Source organism: Grus americana, chromosome 5, assembly GCF_028858705.1.
Source record: "Grus americana isolate bGruAme1 chromosome 5, bGruAme1.mat, whole genome shotgun sequence".
Classification (NCBI taxonomy): Eukaryota; Metazoa; Chordata; class Aves; order Gruiformes; family Gruidae; genus Grus; species Grus americana.
In genome coordinates this window covers 31,104,674-31,126,704 of record NC_072856.1, presented here as the reverse complement: position 1 = coordinate 31,126,704, position 22,031 = coordinate 31,104,674, and the positions used below count along the sequence as shown (strand labels likewise).

The following is a 22,031-nucleotide window of genomic DNA, read 5'->3' as shown; positions in this document are numbered from 1 at the left end:
ATTAAAATGAATTTTATCTCTTTCTTTGCTAAGATAATATATTCACATCACAAGTCGTTGGGCTTGGTCTCTAACTGCTTTAAAGTTCTGCATATGCCTTAAGGTAGTACTTAATTATTTTCTGTAAAATGAAAGTGAGAAGAGGCTTTTGTTCAGAAAACTAAAAATACTAATCACACCGTAGCAGGTAGATTTGTAAAAGTCCATTTTGGAATTGTTCTTAAAGGTATGTAAAATACAGTGGGAACACAAGTACTTTTATTTAACCAGAACTAGAGGCATAATGATGACTTGAAATACTTTACAGATTTTTGACTGTGTACCCAGTGTATGAGATTAAATGCAATGGCTGAGTAAAGCAGAGTACTAACTTGATGGGTTTTGCATGGCGTAATGTTTTAGCTGTTAATCTAGGTAAGGGTTTGATTTGACTGGCCCTTCCATTCCATACTTCCTTGTTTCCTGTTGGCATCACCTGTAATACCGTGCTTCACAGCTGATACTAGAAACACAAAGTATCAGTGGAGTTCTTGTACATCTCTCATGAATTTTGTTTTCTGTGGGGTCCTGTGGCTTACAATCAATCCTGGAGGATTGACTGTAATAAAGCAGAGGGTACTGTTTGTGGCTTTGGTGAAGACAACAGTATGTGCCGATTCCATTGAACTGTAGAGTGAGATTAGCTCCAAATGTTTTTTGTTGTTGTTGTTGTTCATGGTGGTGCAAAGAAAGGCTGTGAATTGCTGAGGAATATTGATGAAGCGTATTGTAATCATACTGATTGCAATTCCTTTCATACCATCGTTGGTGTACCGGTGCCACTCAGATCCAAAAGTTGCAACTTTTTTCTTTAATCTTTTTTTATTAAGAAATTGAATGTGTACACTACAGCACAATTTCTTATAGACACACCAAGCAAACCTTTTTCTAATTAGCTCCTCTCCCTGATCACTACTTCTCCCCGGACCTCTTCAATTCCACTCCCTGTCACTGCCTTCTAGCTCTTTTCAGCTTGCTTCTCCTTGGCCTGGCAGCCTCTTCAGCTCCAACTGAATCCTCCCTTCCCCCTCATTCTTAGCTGCTGCTCCATCAGACCCTTCCCTCCCCCTCACTCCACCCACCACCTATCGCTTGACGGGATACCCAGCTGGATTCTCAGGTGAGATTCCATTTTTTTAAAAGATTCAGGGGATCAAGAGGTGGGCTACCTTGCTCAGTATGCAGATCATTGTTCTACTCTTTCATATAACATTTAGTGAAATGTACTTCTTTGTGTGTGTTCCCTTTCCTCCCTACAAGGTGGAAAGGAGCAAAAAGATGAGGAGCGAAGTAATTGGTGAACAATAACGAGAAAATGTTCACTGTGCAAGGAACGTTTTCCCTAACAATGCTTCTTTAAAGTAGTTCTCCCATTATAAGTTGCAGCTTCAAAGTTACAGGTAGACATTTCTATTGCATGGCATTTAAGTTGAAGGCTTTGAGGAACTGCTCTTGAAATGACTTGAAGTTCTGGAGAATACAAGGCAGAAACTTTTGATCAAGAGCTGGACTGTGGCAATTGCCTTTCTGTGAGCGTGCGTGCGCTTTTTCTTTTCCTGTCTACCACCTTAATCACCGTTTACCTGTTCTATTTTATTATGAATCCTACGCTTGCTCTCTGCAGCCATCCCACAAGTAAAACTATGTGGTCCTTACAGTATTGCCAGTGTGAAAAGATCTGACTAAAATAATGCAGTTGATAACTACTTGTAGGTGGTTTGGTTTTTTGGTTGGTTTTTTTGTTTTGTTTTTGTAAATGCTGTAGGGGGATGGATGTGATGATCAAAGGTGAACTTATGTCATAAAACTAATACTATTCTAAATTTGTTGATTCGGGTTACTTTGCTGTTTTTCCTTAGAACTCCAGACCAGAGACCACAAATGATGACGATGAAGCATTGGATGAGGAAACGAAGAGAAGAGATCAGATAATTAAAGGGGCCATTGAAGTCTTAATACGAGAATATTCCAGCGAGCTCAATGCCCCTTCCCAGGAATCTGACTCTCACCCCAGGAAGAAGAAAAAGGAAAAGAAGGAGGACGTATGTGTTTTGATTTTGGACAAAACAGATTTTTCTTCAACTCACCTTTATATAATGGCCAAACCTTGTGCAAATACTTTAAACCTAAACTTCTGATGAGCAAACAAATCAACAAGCATTGATGTCAGCAGCAGTTTCATTTTTTTTTTAAGCTGAAAGTTAGTCAGTTATAGATCCCATCCCTTCAGGATGGTTTAGGCATTTAAGCACCTAGACTTCTTGGAACAACAGGTGTGAATCTGGGCAGGATTGAACTGACCTTTCATCCCTCTGAAGGTGGAAATACTGAATTTAGTGCAGTTTAATCTGTATGTCCATGTAGGGTTTTTCAGATGAGAACTTAACACCTCCATGTTCCTGCATACTGTCTATTTCCATTGAAAGATGCCAGGGCACTTTTGTAATGTCAGGAATTTGCTCTGGTAGTTTTTGACAAAATTTTTCTTCTTTCTGCTTATAGTATGCATTCTTGTAGTGCGCCTTGATCCAACTGGTTGCAGCTGTCTCTCCAGATGTGGAAGTGCTTCATTAATTGCTTATATGAATACCTCACAAACCTTGGAGGGATCTTTCAGGGATGAAAGGCATATTGTAATCTGCTGCCTTACAAAATCACTTTTACATGCATGTGTCAGTTTGGCTGGATTTGATCCGCTGGTTTTCATATATTGTGTAATGCAAAAAAACCCTGTTAAGCAGGAATGAATGTTCTGGTGTAGACCTGCTTCTGTTGATGACCTTTTTATGGAATAAAACAAACTGGAGAAGGGGGAATAAGAATGAGCAAACTCAGACTTAGCTTTTCCAGCCAAGTTTCTAACCAGGGGAAATGGGCTTTCACACCTACCATTCTGCACCTAATATGAAGGGGATTGGAAAATTGTTTGACCACTTAATTGTTTACCCACTTAAGTCTTCTGCAAAGTACCTATTCCAAGGCAATAATGCAGTTTCAAATGCTTGTGGGGTTTAAGTGTGGTGCAAGAAGCAACATCTCCCTCAGGGAGTGAGTGTATCTTCCCCACAAAATTGTTAGCCATGGCTGACCTGAGGTATAAGAGTGCTGAGCTGAGAATTTCTTTTTCTTTCCTCTCCCTCCCTTTGGGAGAAGATGCTTTCTTGGATGAGAATTTACAAATGAGTCACTGTCTAATGCTGTTAGCTGTATTTCTTGTTACAAGCATTGTTACAATGTGTATTGTCCTGTGGGTACAGATATATATATATGGCCATGAATAATGCCAGATAGTTAAACACTGTAAGAGACCATTGCAGTCTTGAAAGAGCTGGGTGCTGAGTATGTCCCTGGGAGAGAGGGATATTCTGCTAGCTCCATATGATGTAGAATTTGACCCATCTGAGCTAGTCAAGTAGACAAATAAGTGCTTTTTAAATACATAGCACTTGTGGGTTGAAATTACACCTCATCATCCCTCTCGTACTGGGAAAGAGGAAAAGAAACTTGGAAGTTGCCATCTTTGGCCTGTGTGGATAGAGGTGGGAGTGAAAAGATGGTCCTAGCTCGTTGATCTCTTCTCCTTAAAGGAGAGGGGAGAGAAGGACTGTGGAGGGTGGGGGGAAAGGGAAGATGGATGCAGATATATTGAGGGGGAAGGGGGAGCAGGGAAGCCTGTCAGCTTTGGGGCTGTTGTCCCCTGAAGAGCTTGGTGTGAAGAAGACTTCTGCTGGTGTTACAGCCGAGTCCGTTAGTTCTTCTGGATGAAGGCATGACTGATGTGGGGGAGTTGAAAATGTGTGTGGGGAACTGAGAGTGAGTGGAATCTGGTTTTCAATTTCAAGCACGGGGGAACCTCGCTAATTCGCACTAACTATTAGTTAGTAGGTGCAATCTACCAAATTTTGCGAATTAGCGAGTTGATAAAATCAAGACATACCCACTGCAAATATACTGATCATTCATATTGGCAAGTGTAGCTTAGTCTTGTTTATGATGCTACCATAGCGTACTAATATCCTGTAGTACACTTGTAATTCAGTGAAGTCTTACTAATACGAGACCTCACTATGTATTTTAAGTAGTTCAGAGAAGGGAGAATTAGCGAGGTTCTTCTGTAATTTTGTTGAATCAAAGATCACAGCAATACAATATTGCTTTATAGTACAAACATACAAAACATTGTTTTTCAGAGTAGTGTGCAATCTATTTTTAAAAAAAAAAATCTCCGTGGATTTTTCCGCAGATTTTCCGCAGATTTCCAGTGGCCCCACTGATACCTTATCCACTCATCACCAAGGTTCGTTTACATTGTAGGTTTTGACAATGACTATGTTTACTGCTAGTTGCCAGATTTGTGACTCTTGTCCATCTGATTTTTTTTTTTCACTCATTAACATCAGACTGTCAGGTTTGGTACTGCAGAAGGACTTTATTTATCTCTTGCAAGACTGGTTGAAAACTTCTAACCTTCAGTTTTTCTCTTGTTCTCCTATGTCTGTACAGATGGCTCTTAATGCTTTTCCTCCTGTCCCCCTTGTTTTTTAGGAGGATATAAATGCTATAGAAATGGAGGAAGACAAAAGAGACCTGATATCAAGAGAGATCAGTAAATTCAGAGACACACACAAGGTAGTATTCTTGTTTTTGCACTTGATACAAATTAGGCTTTTTCAAAATCCAAAAAACCACTATTATAAAATTTAGAAGTACATTGCAGTATCACTTAAAATGATGTTTATATTAGGTTTAATATACATATCGTTCTTTACAAGTCGAAAAAAAAGACAACTACCACGTTAAAGTGGCCCTTGACATCTTTATGCTAAGACTTTGATTGCTACTGATTATTTTGCAGTCTGCTCACTTTTAACATGAATAAAGGCAACTTAAGTTTCTACACATACATTAAGTGAAGATATTTATAACTAAAGGCTAAACGGGGCTACAGTATAAGACATACACTTGAGTGTGTTTCTGTAGGTAGATTTGTAACATAATCCAAGATTTTGTGAAGAGTTGAAACTTGAATTAAATTTAAGTCTTTTATTTTAATAGTTCTAAGTTAAGAGTGGGGGAAGATTAAAACTAGGTCAGTGGTTACCAGACTTACCAAACTTTAGATGCATGGAAGAACTGTAAATTCCCATAAAGCTAATCTATTCATTGACCCCCACCATTATGATAGAGATCATATGGTGACTAATGCAAGATGAAACTCACAGCTTGGAAAGTAACATGGAATAGGATGTAAGTATGAGCTTCTGTTTTTTATTATACTTATGGATGCCCCCTCAGAAAAATATGCAAAGGGGTAACTGGCTTGGAACTGTTTGTGCACATCAAGTCCCACCTCAGGGTTCCCACTTACAGAAGTTTCCATTAATGCTAGTGCATCTGTGAATGTTTCTGCTTTGGAAAATGATACTTGTGGATAGTAAAGCACAACTATGCATGTAATGTTCTTATTTTAATGTTTAGCATAAAGTTGGTATTATTTTCTCCCCGACAAGACTGGAATGGTCCTTGGCCTAGGGAAGTATCAGCAAGCTCCTCTTGAGCACATTTCAAAATACCCCTAAACCAATGTTAAAGAAAATGTTGCAGGTACAGCAAGGTGAAGTATGCCCGTGTTACTCAGCTTTCCCACATGCAGTCACGGGGGATGGTACCATGTTTTCACAGAACTGTATCAATGTAAACACAAATGACTGCACGTTGTTGTATGTACACACATTCAGTTTTTCTTGACTGAAGTTGTTGGAGATAAAAACCTGGGGAAAAATTCTAGACGAAATCATCTGGAGAAGCTCAGCAATTGAATGTGAAACTGGTCAGTGGTGAAACTTCAGTAGCATTGTGTTCAATTCCAAGCCCCAAGTCGTCACTGGTACTAAGATGCAAACAAGTAATAAGTTTAAAAAAAAACAAAAACAAACAAACAAAAAACATGCTTCGTTGTTTCAGAAGCTGTTGGGCATTTTATTGCCTTTAATCTGTATTATTGGAAGGGCTATTTTGGGCTTCTTAACATGAAAAATCAACTGAAAGTAGTCATTGTGTATATTGGATATGTTTAAAAGGGGCTGTTGAATCTTTAGCAGCTGGCTAGTGAGCACAGTGAACCTTTGCATGTTTTTGGTATGAGTTTATAAAACAATAACCACAGACTGTCAGGGTATCAGCATTGCAGGGGGCGTCCATTTACAGCACGGACGAGTCTGAAGAGAGCTCAAGGTAAAATTTATAATTCTTCTACCTGTTCATTTCTGTTCATTACTTCAATATATCTGATACCGTTCCCATCCCATTACCCTTTCAGATCCTCTTATTTAGGCTGATAGAAGTTGATGAGGTCAGATTTTGATTACAAAATAGACCAATTTATTTTTTCAATTGGATTTTAAGAAAGCAGACCTACAAAATGGATTTCAATACACCAAGACTTGTGTGTGTGTGTATATTTACACATATGTGAACATATTTTTTAAAAAAAACCCCCACTCTTGAGAAATTATTTTCTTACCACGAACAAAGCTTTTGAGTGGCAAAAAAGCAGGAGTTCAACCAAAGAAATTTCTATTGGAACATCTAAGATAACCTGTAAGTATCAACCACTTCAGTATGTAAACTTTTCTTTAAAAGTATATGAAATTTGAGGTAAGTTGGATTTTTAAAAGTTGACAACCTAGTTTAACATCTGACCGTACTGAGGTTTAACACTGTAAAGCTCCTGTAAAATACAGTCCTTTAGACATTGGTTTTCAGCCCAGTGTATATTGTAGAATCTAAGTTTTGTTTTTTCATACCAGTTTTCTACCAAATCCTACCATTTTTAGTCCCTTTTTCCTTTTGTGATTTCAATGTATCCAACATTGGTTTGCCTGTATTGTGCTATCAATGCAGTTTAGTTTCACTGGATACATTAATCACTAGTGAATTAGCTTTTATTTCTGTAATCCTTTGTCGGTTCTCTGGTCCCTGTGCCTATGGCAGAAGAACACTTATCAGGTAAGATTGCTTTTTAAAGTTGTCTTAAATGCTTTGTTTGAAAGAAAAGAAAAGAAAAAAAAAAAACCAAACCAGAGAAAATGCTGTTTCATTGTTCCAGTTTTTAATTTCATTTCAGTGATGGTAAACGTGGAGCCAAAGGGGATAAACCTGTTTATTCTGCTCAATATTTGTTCAAAAAAGTGGTATTCTGGCATCCATCAGGTTGAAATTTGGTATATTTGGTTGTTATTTGGTATATTTGTGAACCGTGTACTTGCTCTTCCTCCCAGAAACATAGCTTATAGGCAAGGTTAATCCAGTGTTGGCGGTCCATGTCCTAGCACAGCATCTGTAAGTTAACACATAACAATTGCTTCCGAGGATGGATTTATCTATCATTCTGTTGATGTATTTTCTATTGTCTTATAGGAATTTTGGTCATAGGAACTGTTTCTAATTGAAAAAAAAAAAGTGGCAATTTTGTACAATTTTTAGTAAAACTGTAGCAGGTAACCCTTTAGTTTCTGTGTTTCAAAAGAGCTATTTCCAACCTTTTTTTAACTCTCTCCATCTTGCAGTGGTGGAAGTTAAGGATTCCATTCTGCAGAGTCCAGTTCTTACCAATGAAATGTTAGAACTTTTTTAGGGAGGGAAAAGGGGAAAGGTTGCAGCTCTCTTCACTGTTTAACCACATGCACCACGTGTAAGTGGATAAATTTCTTTACCCAAGTTTTCATATAGGACGGTTTTGGTCTGTCAAGACTTCTGGGAAACGACTCACTGTCCCAGTAAGCATTCCACTGAAATGTATTTTCCTAGGTGAACGGAATTAATTTTATCAGCTAGAAGTTCACTTTGCTCGTACCTAAGGGGCTTATAGGGCCAATGGAATTTGTTGCCCATCTGAATTACGACTGGCAGTGCACTGTGTATGTGCAGTTTAGTCAGCTTATAATACAAGGCCAGCCCTACTCTGCTAAGGTTGGAGATTGCTGGTCTGTGTAGATCTATGCTTTTGCACGAAACTTAGTCTTGTGATTGCTGCATTTTGATTTCATACTTATGAGTTCCAAAAAATACCCACAAAACCCTATTTAATATTTTAAAATCAGTGGCGGTTTTGGTATTTCCATTACCAGCCTTGTGTGTTGCGCCGGGAATATCTAGTTCCTCTAACTACAGAATTAACTATGAAAGTTCTCTTGTTGGTTTTTAGAAACTGGAGGAGGAAAAAGGCAAAAAGGAGAAAGAAAGACAGGAAATTGAAAAAGAACGCAGAGAAAGAGAAAGGGAACGAGAGCGTGAACGAGAAAGGAGGGAGCGTGAAAGAGAGAGGGAGCGTGAACGAGAGAAGGAGAAGGAACGGGAGCGTGAACGAGAGCGAGATAGGGATCGTGATCGAACTAAGGACCGAGACAGAGACCGCGAACGAGACCGAGATCGTGACAGAGATCGTGAAAGGAGTTCAGATCGCAACAAGGATCGGAGCAGATCAAGGTAAATGTACTTGAGTTGCTATTTATTTCAGTTTTTCCTTGTGCTGTTTACTCAGTGCGTCTAGTTCAGCCACTCAAAAGAGAATGGTCCTTTTCAAAGATGACAAGTAAAAACAGGAAATCAAAATTATAGAAAGTGGTGTATTTACACAAATTGGAAGAATACTTGATTTCCTCTGCAGCATTGGAATAAGGACTGCAATATGCAGTAAGCAGCCACCCAACCATGACTTAAGCATATTAGTTTTATCTCAAATCTCTTATTTTTTCATGGGTAGCTTTATTCTTACTTGAGATTCTTATAAGCTAAAAGATACCACAAACATAAGTAGGTTTTACCTTTTCCTTTGGTATGTGGGGTTTATTTTGGAGTGGGTTTTTTTGTTTTTGACTTTTTACTAAAAGCAAGGGGACTCTTCTGTCAGTCTTAAACTGTAACTAATCATGTTAGGCTCTAGATGCTGCTTTTTCTTTCTTCACCATAGAAAAAATAGCTGTTTCACTTTTGAACCCTACTGACAAGATGATTTAGTTTTTCTGTAAGCCACGTAAACATGAAGGATTTATTAAGCATACCCTTTATGAGTTTTTTAGTTGTCAGTTACTTACAAAGAACTACTAACACAATCTGATAGAATTGCCATGTGCTCACACTTAGTTTCTGTAGATATCACTATTTAGTGCTCAAACAATGATTTTTAGGTAAATGTTTTTTTAATACATCAGAAATACTGATTTATGCCCACTGCTATATCAGCTAATCATCTTGTATAGTTGCAGGAGAAGAATAACTTGCAAGATGCTATAAGTAGTGCATTATGCATTTGAACTTAAATGACTTGATTGAGTGGAGAGGAAGGCTCTGTACTTAACTTCAGACTTTTTCCTTCCTTCAGAGAAAAAAGCAGAGACAGAGAAAGAGAACGAGAACGAGAGAGGGAAAGAGAACGAGAACGAGAGAGGGAAAGAGAACGAGAACGAGAGAGGGAAAGAGAACGAGAACGGGAACGAGAACGGGAGAAGGATAAGAAGAGAGACCGAGAAGAAGATGAAGAAGATGCCTATGAACGCCGAAAACTAGAGAGGAAACTGCGGGAAAAAGAAGCTGCATATCAAGAGGTAGGTTGACGTTTTTAAGGTTCCTTAAAGAAAAAAATGTTTCTGAGGGGTTATTAGAAGTCGTCTACTCTAAAATACGTCATTCCTTCTCCCTCTTCTTTTCCTAAATACACTTTTAAACCTTTGACTACATGAATTGGGGCAGAAGTCACTGTCAGAACAACTTTGGACGACTTATTCTGGCATTTTAAGTTATAACTAATTAACTTAATTTTAATGCAGTTGGTTTTAAACAATAATCCAAACTAACTTCAGAGTAGTACCACTGTTCTTAACGTTCTTGAGATTGGAGTGTGTGTCTTTTCTTCTGTTGTAGCGTCTTAAAAACTGGGAAATCAGAGAACGGAAGAAAAGTCGAGAATACGAAAAAGAGGCTGAAAGGGAAGAGGAAAGAAGAAGGGAAATGGTAAGGCTTAAAGTTTTACTTGTAATTCCCCCCCCTCCTTGTTCTTTGTGTCCCATTTAGAATGCAACATTCTCCTGCTGTCTTTATGGATAATAATGGAGCTCTCATTTTGTATAAACACCATGTATGTTTTTATACAAAAGTTAATAGACTTGAAACAGAAGATGTTTAATAAGTGGGAGTACTATTGAGAATCTGGAAAACTAAGCCTAGTGGCTTGGTCTTGTGAAGACAAAAGAATGAGAAGTAGGCAGCTGCAAAATACTGTGGTTTGATCATCACGCACTATTACATCTGTAACCTGTATCTGTGACAGATTTGTAGCAAAACCTACTGTATGTTCTGTCATGCAGGTGGAACTAAACCAGTCTTTTCACTTCCAACCTGCTCACATGCCTGAACCTTCTATAATACTCTATAATATATCTAAGCACTTTGCAAATTTCTGTCTTCTGTTCATTAGTTATGAAATTATCAGTTATGAATGTAATGCTTGGAAGTTTTGTCCAAAAAGACATCTTTGGAAGATAGATACTCTTGTAATCTCATAGTTTTGTGCTAAAGCGTAAATAAGCTATTTTAAATTATGGTGGTGTTATTTCACTTCACAGTTCTCCCAGAGAAGGAGAGAAGATATGAGAGAGTTCTAAGTAGCAGATGGATTGGGAATTGCTTCAGAGCTAAATATGCAGAGAGACACAGCAGGGGAGGGAGGGGAAGAAAATTAGAAAATACATTGTTTAATTGGAATCTAATTTTTCCCCCTAAATGCTTGAGAGGGGAAAAAATGTTTCAGATTTGACTCAGAGATATTTTCTATTCATGATTTTCCTGGATGCTGGCTATGGATGGCAGTTGTGTAGAGACTGGTGTTAAATTTGGTGCTGAACTTACAACCATAATTTGTTTCTCAAAATCATTATTGTAGAAATATCGTACTGTTGGTTTAACAATACTGCTTGGATACAGGTTTGAGTGCCCTAATTTATATTCTCCTTAAAGAAGTGCTTTCTTTTTTTCATTTTACCAGAGGGGGGAAAAATTCTCTCCTCTCTGTCCCCATTGCCCTCTTCAGTTTTGGGCCATGCGTTAGTACAGCGCTACATGGTTTGGAGTAGTAACACAACAGGACAGTGCTTATCCTAGAAGTATCTATTAGATTAGTTTCTGTGCATAACTAAATCTTTTATTTTTTTTAAAGTAAAGCTCTTGAAACAAAACAGTACTGATAAAATTCACTTAAACTCCCATGTTAAAATATCCAATACCAGACTTATGGATTTGAAGAACAGGAAGTTTGATCTTCCTCTTTGATGTAAAAAAAAAAAAGGGGGGGGGGGGATATATTTTAAAACCCTTTGAAATGCTAATACCAGAACTGTAGTCTGCTAATCAGAGACATGATCTCAGTGGACCTAATGGATGTACTATCTGCTATTGAACATAGAGCAAGTTGACTGGTCCCTGGAAGGTGATGCAATTCCAAACCCTTTCAATTTTCTGTATGGAAAACTCTGTATTCTTACTTTGAAGCATAGTAGATATTAAATTAACTTACTAATGATATTACTAAATTTTAAACTCTAGGAAGGAAAACCAGGAATCCTTTTATAACATTACTTTATGTTTCAATTTCTTGCAGGCAAAAGAAGCCAAACGGTTAAAAGAATTCTTAGAAGATTATGATGATGACAGAGATGATCCAAAATACTACAGGTATATCTTCATACTGATTCCTAACAATAAAATCTTTGTTGTTAGTTTTAATGCAGTTGTGAAATTTGTTGGCAGAGGCTTACGGAATTTATAGTTGAGTGATTATGTGGCAATGTAAGGGTCATATAATTATCTAAATTATTTCAGTGTCACCTGGTAAGTGCCAGAGGGAAAAGGGGAACGCCTTACTGCTACTTGTTAAAGCTTGGGAGTAGCTGCTCCTTCCTATCATTTAACTTGTGGGTGAGGTGGAGCAGAGGTCAGTGTAATGCCAAAATAAGGTGATGGAGGCAGAGAGAAGGGATCCAGAATGTCTCTAAAAATTCACTACAAGCAAGCTCTAAATTGTACAAAGAATAAGCTTGTTAACTCTGTAAAGGATGGAGAAGGTCCTTCAGCATGGGTCTAACTAAAATTTGCATCAGACTAATTTAGCAGAACTGGTTCTTGTCAAGTAAAAACCTGTAAGATAATTTGATTCTTTTTTTCTAAGATCAGCAGTCACATTCTCTACATCTGTTTAATGTGATGGGGTAAATTCTGCTTAGTAATGTAGGGAACTAGTATCTTAGATTCTTCTATTACAAAAATAGAGGACACTAGATGTTTTTGAGTCTTATTTTCATTTAGTGGAAGGTACATCTGTATGAGGTATTTCTTGTATTGTGGTACAGCCTTCTCATTGGAATGTTCTTTGAAGTACAAAATCCATATTTTTTGTAGGGGTAGTGCTCTTCAGAAGAGGCTACGAGACAGGGAGAAAGAGATGGAAGCAGATGAACGGGATAGAAAAAGGGAAAAGGAAGAATTAGAAGAAATTAGGCAGCGTCTTCTGGCAGAAGGACACCCAGATCCAGATGCAGAACTCCAGAGGGTAAGTAGCTGTTGGTCTGACAGGAGAGAGAAAGGGCGGGGGGAAGTCCCTGGTATTCTGGTGGTATTGAGCAAAATTGTGTAAGAGATGTGATAGTTAATATTTGCTCTGTTCACTTTTTCTTTAAAAGGAGTCCAGATAAACAGTAAGAACACCGGAAACAAAAAAATAACTTTTCTAACTCCATCCAAACATAGATCTAGAAAACAAATTTGGATTAATCAGTATTTCTGACTATAATGGCAGTAGTTGCATGTATTTGTTCTTGATTAACAGAGACTTCTTCAGGAAACAGAGGGTCTTTTAGATTCTTTTCAAACAGTGCTATTTTTGAGAAAGCTTCTTTTTTGCTAATTGTCTGTGTCATTGTAGATGGAGCAGGAGGCTGAGCGGCGTAGGCAGCCACAAATAAAACAAGAGCCAGAATCTGAGGAGGAAGAGGAAGAAAAGGCAGAAAAAGAGGAAAAAAGAGAAGAGCCGGAGGAAGAGGAGGAGGAGCCTGAACAAAAGCCCTGCCTTAAACCAACTTTACGACCCATCAGTTCTGCCCCATCCGTTTCCTCTGCTAGTGGAAATGCAACCCCTAACACACCTGGTGATGAATCTCCCTGTGGCATTATTATCCCTCATGAAAATTCACCTGATCAACAGCAGCCGGAGGAGCATCGGCCCAAAATAGGACTCAGCCTCAAATTGGGCAAGTTTACATTTTATTTTAATGTTCCATATGGGATCAGAATGAAAAGAATGCCAAGCGGAGTAGCCACACAGTTTTCCAAATACATTGTATTTTTGACATACTTATATCGAGTTGTTGTTACCCAGACACTGTGCTTGATTTCTCCTATCCAGAAGATACCTTCTATAGATCTCGCTTATTCCAAAATCTGGAGGGGAAAAAGGGAGGGAAGTTTTGGCATCCTCAAGGCTTAATTTTTTTAGGAACGCTCGGAGCTGGGATTAGTAACTTCCACATGCTTTTTTGCCTTAATAGATTTCTAAATATCTCTTTTAAAACTCATTGCTACTTTTCATTGATGTAAGTATATGTTAGATTTAAGCCCTAGATACTTCTTATGTTTATTCACACAGACCCTTTTAAATGAAGAAAACTGAAAATTTAGATTATTTTTCTTAAGAGTAGCACAATGAATTGATGACAGTTGCAGATGCAACACAAGTGTAGAGTTCCTTAGTACTTCACCAATTTTGTAGTGTTTTAAAAAAAAAAAAAATTCTGAGCAGCAGACCTAAGGATATTTATATTCCAGAAGGTTTGTGCATTTATTATTTATTATTTTGATTAAATTATACCGGGGCTGCAGTTTGAGCTCACACTGTGTTACATCTTGAATGAAGAGAGACTGTACGGTATTAAGCTAACTGATTAACGCTTTTCCTACAGCTAGATTCATTGCAACCTTTCACTTCTGTGCTCTGCTAGGGTTTGAACTCATGCTATAGCCCTCCCTCAGTGAGGGTGCTAATTGGTTTCAATGCAGAGAAGACAGACCCTATTTTTCAAATTTCAGTCAAAAATCTTGAATAAACTCAGTTTGAGATCTTTACCTCTTTTTGCCAGTGAGGTTGAAATGCTGATTCTAGGCATTCACAGACATTTATATAACATACAAACCAATATTCCTCAAGAAATGTGTGAAGAGCAAACTAGCTTAAGTTGCAGTTTATGAATGTGTTATTCTGTCTTTTGGGTTCTAGGTGCCTGCAATAGTCCTAATCAGCCCAATGCTGTAAAAAGGAAGAAGCTTGCTGTCGATAGTGTTTTCAATAAATTTGATGACGAAGACAGTGATGATGTGCCCCGGAAAAGGAAACTTGTCCCCCTGGATTATGGAGAAGAAGATAAAAGCAATATCAAAGGCAGTGTCAATACAGAAGAAAAACGTAAACATATTAAGAGTCTCATTGAGAAGATTCCCACAGCAAAACCAGAGCTCTTTGCTTATCCTCTTGACTGGTCAATTGTGGATTCAGTAAGTTGATTTAACCATTCACAAAAAAAATGTAATTTTTTCCAAACAAACCTTGGAATTAAATAGAAAAACAATGTTCCTGGGATGCCAGTGGATTGCAGCAGCAGCATCAAATAGAATCAAACTTGAGTACTGTATTTCGTGTCCATTACAATACTTACTCTGAAGTATGCCTGCTTATTTTTGTTTAGTGTCTCCTGAATTGTTGCTACAAATTGTCTAGCAGTTTTATGGAAGGGGGGGAAAAGGTCCTGTAAAAACATGTTTGAATGGCTGTCAGAAACACTTGCAGATGCCAGATCGCTAGGGGTTATCTCATTGGTAGCTAAGTGTATCGTTTGCAATCTGGCAGTATTGTTTCAAGACAGTAAAGTTTATGGAAATTATGATTGTTTTTTTTTTTCTTTTTTCCAGACACTAATGGAACGTCGAATTAGACCGTGGATCAACAAGAAAATAATAGAATATATTGGTGAAGAAGAAGCCACGCTAGTTGACTTTGTCTGTTCTAAGGTTAATATCTTCCACTTACCATGTGAAGTCTGGGGTTTGCTCCCTGTTCAAGCTGTAGCAATGGCTGCAGTATCTGTATTTGAAGGCAGTCTGTTCTTAGCTTCTCTGTAATCTACGGTATTGGTCAGCAGATACAGTTGCTGTACTGGGAATCAATATGCACCCTAATGTTTTAAAAGTTACCTCCTTTAATGCTTATGCACAATATGTATGTGCTAGATGATCTCTGTTATCTGTTAGATAAATGTATGGAACTGGATTGAAGAAATGAGCGGTTGACAAGAGCAGCTGTTTTAACTCATGGTTTTCTCATTAGGTTTCACAGTTAACATCTCATTGGCCATTAACATTTTTAACTTAAAAATAGGATTTGTGTGAATTCAGGGGGACAAAAAAGCCAGTAGCTTGATTTTTACATACATTTTTAGATTAACTTCTTAAAAAGCTTTTTAGATGCTGTTGTTGCTTTAGTGGTAAGCAAATACTAAGGTTTTAGAGTTAGCATTAGAAGTCATTCTGGTATACTTTTCAGCCATTGCATGACTTGTTTAAACCAAACTCTGCGTAGCTTCTTCAGTCAAATTACAAACTAAATTCTAGTAACTTGCCTTTTGAAATCTGTCACAACAATTCTGTGGTTTTTCATCAATAGGGAATTCCAAAAAGTCTTTTCAGCTTTCATGGCACTCGCGTTGATAATGGTTTGTCTTGGTTTGTCTTTTATGGCTACTGTATAAGAGACAAAGTAAGTGATAGTTTTGTGGCACAGGTAGAAAGTAAAAAGTTAGAGGTTGAATATTTGCCAAGCTTAAATTATATATATATTTTAAAAATGCCATTTTCTAGTGTTGAAAGACAACTTACTTGGTTCTGGAAAAAAAAAATTTAAATACTTAACTGAATTTTCTATCTGCCTGTTATGAAGAGTGATACAGGAAGAATTTTGCCTTTGTCTTCCATTAGGAATTCATTGTTGAAGGAAGGGAGCTTATTCCTTAAATTAGGAGAGCTTATTTGGAGATGTAAGAATAAACAGCAAATACAAGACCTGTTAAATCTCTGGAGCTTCCTGAAACTTGTTCCTCAGTAACTAGCTGTAAACTAGCACTCACTATCACGGAATCTGATGTAGGTTAATACTAGCTTTTGCCCTGGCTAATACTGGGGACTAATGAACTGGAAATACTTTTTTTTTGTATGTGCAAAGCATTCAAAATCCTTGAGAAGTAACTGGGTTTTGTCCAAAGATCTCTGCATGGTTTACTCTGAGTTTTCAGTCTAAAACCATTTGTTTCTTTCAGGTTATGGCTCACAGTTCACCACAGAGCATACTGGATGATGTTGCCATGGTAAGCAGAAATTGTGTCACTGATAGATCTTCTACATCATACCGAAGCTAATAGTCAATTGTGTGAAATAGGAGTCCATAACAGAAATATTTGGCCTTCACAGAACGTGCATAGAAAATGTGCATTAGATATGAAAGCTGTTTTGATTAAACAGATCATGCTAGCACAGGCATGGTTTTGCAGTTACAGCATCTAGGTAGAAATTACTGATCCCTGTTCAGAATTTCTCAGTATTCAGAAATGTGGAAGATTCTGTCCCTAACAGTAGAGGTAAAAATCAACAATAACAGAACTGTATCAGAAATAGAAACTTTTATTCTTTCTCTAGATTTTTATAATTACTGGTTTAATCTATTCCTAATTAATGAGGGGAAAAAAAAGGTGATTTTTCTCTAGAAGAGCAAAAGCTCTTTTTTGCCTGGTGTTGGAAGAGAGAAACTTTATAAAATAATGCTACTGTTTCACCATGTTTTCATACGCTGAAAGGCAAATAAAACCTAATTGTTCACTCTCTTCCAATGAGAAAACTTGGAGGCAGAATTGGTAGGAGCCAGTTGCATAGCAGAATTTAGTAGGTTGTTCTTGGTGTGACTAGTAGGTCACCTGGGGAACTTCCTCAGAGATGTGCATGCTAAAAGTTTGCATAGAGTCAAGAAAAGCCTGGATAATAAGCTCAGGGAAGAGAAATCCATTGATGACTTAATAAATATCCAAGGAAGTTCCAAGCTGAAAATGAGCAGAGACTAGGAGAGAATTAAGGGAAAATACCACATGTGTATGTTGTGTTCTTACATTCTTCCCAAGCCTGCTGTTTCTCTGCCTCTTCCCAAGCCACTTTTGGAGACTAGGATACTGGTACTTTTATCTGTTTGTGCTCAACAGCTGCATTATACAAGTATGTAATGAGAGCCTAGTCAAGTCAGGTCGTAAATGCAGGACAGACAAATTCACTGAAGTTTTATCTGGTGCCTCACTCAAAGGCTTAACTTGGATTACACTTTGTAGTTCTGATGTGTCTAGAATTAGTCTTTGTAACCGGAACGCCTAACCTAAAAATAATCTGTAAAATGTGTATTTCCTACAGGTACTAGATGAAGAAGCTGAAGTTTTCATAGTCAAAATGTGGAGGTTGTTGATATACGAGACAGAAGCGAAGAAGATTGGTCTAGTGAAATAAAGCACTCTCCTTGCTTCTAGGGTTCCATTTCAATTTTGGGCTTTTTTTTTTCCCATCATTCAAAGACTTTGAATTTTCTCTGTTCTCAGAGACTTGAGACCTGTATTTTTTTATGTAGAAAATGTGAATTTTTTTGTCCTCTGCTCTGAGGCCCCTTTTACCCTTCTCAGTTATCTGAATCCTGCAATGATTCTCTTTATAATTCACAAGGTACAATTACCGGTATGTTTTATAAGCTGCAGCTACTGTACACACTCTCTGGTAATCTTGTTATGTTACTCTGATTCTTGTAAATATTAAGAAAAGAAAAAAAAAGCCCCTGTTTTGCAAAACATTTGCACTTAATGTGGAACTATATCAGTTACAGGTGAAGACAAATTATTTTACTGCAAATTTATCAGTGCTTTTTTTTTTTTTTGCATACTCTCCCACTTTATTTAAGGAGTGATCAGATTACAATTTAAAAATAAGTGGCTTGAGCTGCTTTCACAGAACAGCTTTGTGTGTTCATTTTGTCCCCTCATCTGACTCTGGAAAAGGAGTTCCCTCAGACTTTCCATTCTGATATGAACCAGCAGTACTCTTGGTACTTTGTTGTCCATTTAGAAATACTAATGAAGCTGGGAACTTAATCTCTCGCAGAAGCTCTGCTTCTTTCCTACAAAGTGCAAATTGCAGGAAGTTTTTTATTCTTTGCTCAGTTAAAACGAGAGCAGGACCTCAATTCAGTGAGTGCTATTTAATGAGGGTTTTTTTGTTTTTTTTTTTTTTAAAACAACCTAGGATACCTTCTGCTCAATTTCATTTTAGGCCTTCCCTATTATCCCTTCTGTCTCCAAAATAATCAGATGGATTTTTTTTTTTAAAGGACTTATTTTTAAAAGCATTTTTTTAGTATTTAGGAAAATACCATTTTGGATATAACTGACCATAGCAGTTGACAAAAACTAAACCCTAAGTTTTCAAACAAAGCCAAAATCTTGTTTTTATCCATACTGTTAAACGAGTCCCGACTTCTGTTGTCTACTGTAAGCAGTCTATTGTCCACAAAAAGAGGGTGATATTTTCCTGCCTTGTTTGTATGGATTTTTATAAATAGGCTGATATGGTATAAATGATGAGATGTACTGTAAACTGCATTTTTTATCTCATACCTGAGTAAGAAAACAAATCGATAACGTGCTACGAGCTGTTTTGATTGCAGGAGGACTGTGTTCCAGGGAGCAAACTGTCTCAAAAACATTTTTAATTTTTAAACACAATTCTTATTAGCAAACAAATTAAGTAAAGGTGTTCCAGTATCTCTATATTGTATTTAACTGAAGGATACAGGTTGACCTGTTCAGAAAACATAACTGTGACCTTGAGTTACTAGTTCTTTGTATCTGGAGAGGACACTTGAAAACACTGTTCTTAACAAATGGGATCGTGTAAAGGTTCCACCATGTAAATATTTCAGATATTAAAAATGTATATATTTGATTTAAGGGCTGACATTCTTTTGGAGTCTTGTGCAGCATGCGATTATATTTAACACTGCTTTCTGAATCAATGACTGTTCACAAATTAGGGGTGGGCTTTTTTTAAAACTATGTCCTGCTTTGTCAGGTGACTAGAAGCCTTCAAATGCAGATGTGATCCAAATATGTTCTTTCTCATCCCTGTAATACACACCACAAAATGTTCTTTTTTTAACTTGAAGTGTAATGCTCAGATGTTTTTATGTTGTGCTTGAGTTTGCGTGAGAATGTTTGTTTTGTTTTACATACTTCCATGCTGCAACCTTCCTTTTTTTTTCCTGCAACTTGATGTTACCCTAAGAAGTTACTTCTCCATTCTCCCCGTACATTTTTGCATCAGCATTTACAAAAATTCTCCAAATTCTAAATAAATTCAAAACTTGCTCTGTTCGTAGTAAATACAGAGAAAAGGGAGAGTGAACTTCATGAGTGCTTTTCGTCCTGCTAATACGGCATTCTCGCTGTCGTTCTTAGTAGTTAAACAAGCCAAATGCGACACATGCATTGTAATGCCACTGTGTGACAGATTGCCTAACGTCCTTGTTGAGATTCTTCAGTGAAAGCTCAAGTTGTGAAACTTCAGCTTACTTTCTTCTGCCCTAAACTAAAGCTGTATATTCATCTATTCTATTATTTATGCATTGGACATAAGCTTGTACTCTTCCTTTCTGAAGGAGACTGAAGGCATCTGGGTGAGGAAGACATCTAAAAGTTAAGCTGGAGTGTTAAATATCCAGGTAAATAAGTATTTAGAAGCAGTTGTAATATATTAAAAAATCAATTTTGTGGAAGCTGAGGTTTTCTTCACTAGTGGAAGGAGGAAGGAATGGTCACTCTAGCATCTATCTCTAACTTGGCTTATGCAAGTACTTCAACAAATTTTCCTCTTCAGAATGCAAAATGTTCCTTTATAAAGTCATTTCTAGTGTTTACCTCTTACTCAAATTAGTGTTATTACTTCTCAGCGATAACATATTTTGTGTCTGCGATGCTGGGTGATAGGACACAAATTACATACTGCTGAGAGGTTCTCTGTATAGAAAGTAACTTTCCTTTGTTAACTTTTTCTTTCAAAATGCAGTAACAGAATTATTTCAAGATAAACTTGGAAAATTTGGGGTAGAGAAAGCCATTTTTGCCAACATTACAACATTTTACTGTCCGCACATGCGATTTAATACACACTTTGCATGTTAGGTTAGTGAATGCACAGATTAAGAGTATACTGAGAATGAGATCCATGAGAAAAGCCTGTGTGTTGCCACTGGGTATTCAGTGCAGCATGCCGTAGGATGATGCATTCTGTGATGGAAACGTGCTTCAAAAGTTACACGTAGTGTATAGAGGGGGAAAAAATACCAATATTTATACAACAGAACTGGACGTATTAGTTGTTGATCTGGACTGAAAAGAAATGGTAAACCATGAACAAGTAAGATCCATTACCAAGAATGATACATTCTTGTATTACCATTAATTTGATAAGAGACTTTTTTTGTTCTTAAAATGATTTAACCTGTTCACATACTGATTTGGTCTTTCTAATTTTGGGCATTTCCTTCCTCCCTTCTCTTTAGTGCAGGCTTCTGTTTAACCATCTAGCTAGATGATTCTGACCCTAAATGTGGGCAGGGGAGAGGCCCTGAATAGTAAGTTTAGTTACTGAATTCGTATTTCGTACTACAAATGCCTTCCAGTTACTGAGAGGGAAGCATTAGACCTTTCATGTTTTTATAAATGGAGTTGCTAGATAGCTGCTTGCAAGAGTAGTAGGTTACAAAGTTTACAAAGGGGATACACTTAAAACCGGAAGCTGTTGGCTTTTATGTCACAATAGGCTCACACTGTTTCAAATTCTCTACATTTTCCTGTGCAGGAATTTAGGCTGTGGTACATGCAGACTTACAAATTGGTACGCAGCCATGCAGTGTGAGCGGTGTAAGATATTGCTAATAGACATTTCATCATAGATCAAACTGATACCAATAATAGAGAATGGTCTGGTACAGCTGTATGTCCATGCTTGGGTGGTGGGGGTTTTTTCTATTTGGTTAATGGTTAGGCATCACTTTCGGTCTAAATCTGGCTTCTTTTAAATGCACTTCATAGGCATATGACCTACTGAAACTCAGTATTTATGTCAAAATGGTCATGGAAAACCTAACTTTTCTGTGCAATGCTTTTGTGCCACTTCATTTTCCCGTGGTTCCTCCTGTAGCGTAGCCAAATAGTGAAATACAACATCTGATTTAAAAACATGCAGAATTATATGGTCTCTCAATAGATTTTCCTTGTTTTATATTTAGAATGACTACATGTATCAGCATTTCCTTGATGTTAGTAACCCAATTAGGTTATGCATTTTTAAAAGCAATTGTGGATTACTTTTCAAATATCACAGACAGCAAGGTAAATTTCAAGTTTGAAATTGCCTTTATGCCACAAATGAGTCACAACTCTACTAGCGCCTTCTTGCAAAGATGTCACATTGACTTTAGATTTTTTGGTTTTATTTTGAAATGCAAAGATTCCTTCAAGTTACTTTCTGCTTTTTGGTGGGACCATATTAAAATAGGGTTATTAGCTTATATATGACTTGAATTAAAAAAAACCAACCAAAACCAACCCAGAAGCATGTTTTCTCATAATACCCCTCTCTTTACTTGGTAACAGCCCCTACCAGGTTAAGCAGGACAAGCTGGCTTTCCCTTGCAAGACGACTAGTGGCTGAAGTTTCAGAGCGTTCACTCTGTTACCATCCACTCGTGCCGATCTCATGCTTTTGATTAATGGCAAGCGTTCACCTTGCTCTTTCGTGCCTCCTGCGTGTCGGTGGGG

General features: G+C 37.4%; 1 protein-coding gene across 4 annotated transcripts in view; it reads left to right on the top strand.

The window, feature by feature from the left end:
* The window catches only part of RBM25 (RNA binding motif protein 25), a 36,079-nt gene extending 17,640 nt beyond the window's left edge, over positions 1-18,439 (top strand). For 3 of the 4 annotated variants that reach the window (XM_054827515.1, XM_054827513.1, XM_054827514.1), the window contains exons 7-19: positions 1,899-2,081; positions 4,283-4,336; positions 4,585-4,668; positions 8,246-8,526; positions 9,422-9,644; positions 9,961-10,050; positions 11,693-11,766; positions 12,490-12,640; positions 13,013-13,337; positions 14,360-14,634; positions 15,049-15,147; positions 16,449-16,496; positions 17,581-18,439. In XM_054827515.1, the coding sequence (XP_054683490.1) occupies positions 1,899-2,081; positions 4,283-4,336; positions 4,585-4,668; positions 8,246-8,526; positions 9,422-9,644; positions 9,961-10,050; positions 11,693-11,766; positions 12,490-12,640; positions 13,013-13,337; positions 14,360-14,634; positions 15,049-15,147; positions 16,449-16,496; positions 17,581-17,673 (1,980 nt within the window). In that variant the 3' untranslated portion in view covers positions 17,674-18,439. The remainder of the gene's footprint in view (positions 1-1,898; positions 2,082-4,282; positions 4,337-4,584; positions 4,669-8,245; positions 8,527-9,421; positions 9,645-9,960; positions 10,051-11,692; positions 11,767-12,489; positions 12,641-13,012; positions 13,338-14,359; positions 14,635-15,048; positions 15,148-16,448; positions 16,497-17,580) is intronic. The other variant, XM_054827516.1, reaches the window with a different exon arrangement.
* Positions 18,440-22,031: the final 3,592 nt, after the last annotated feature.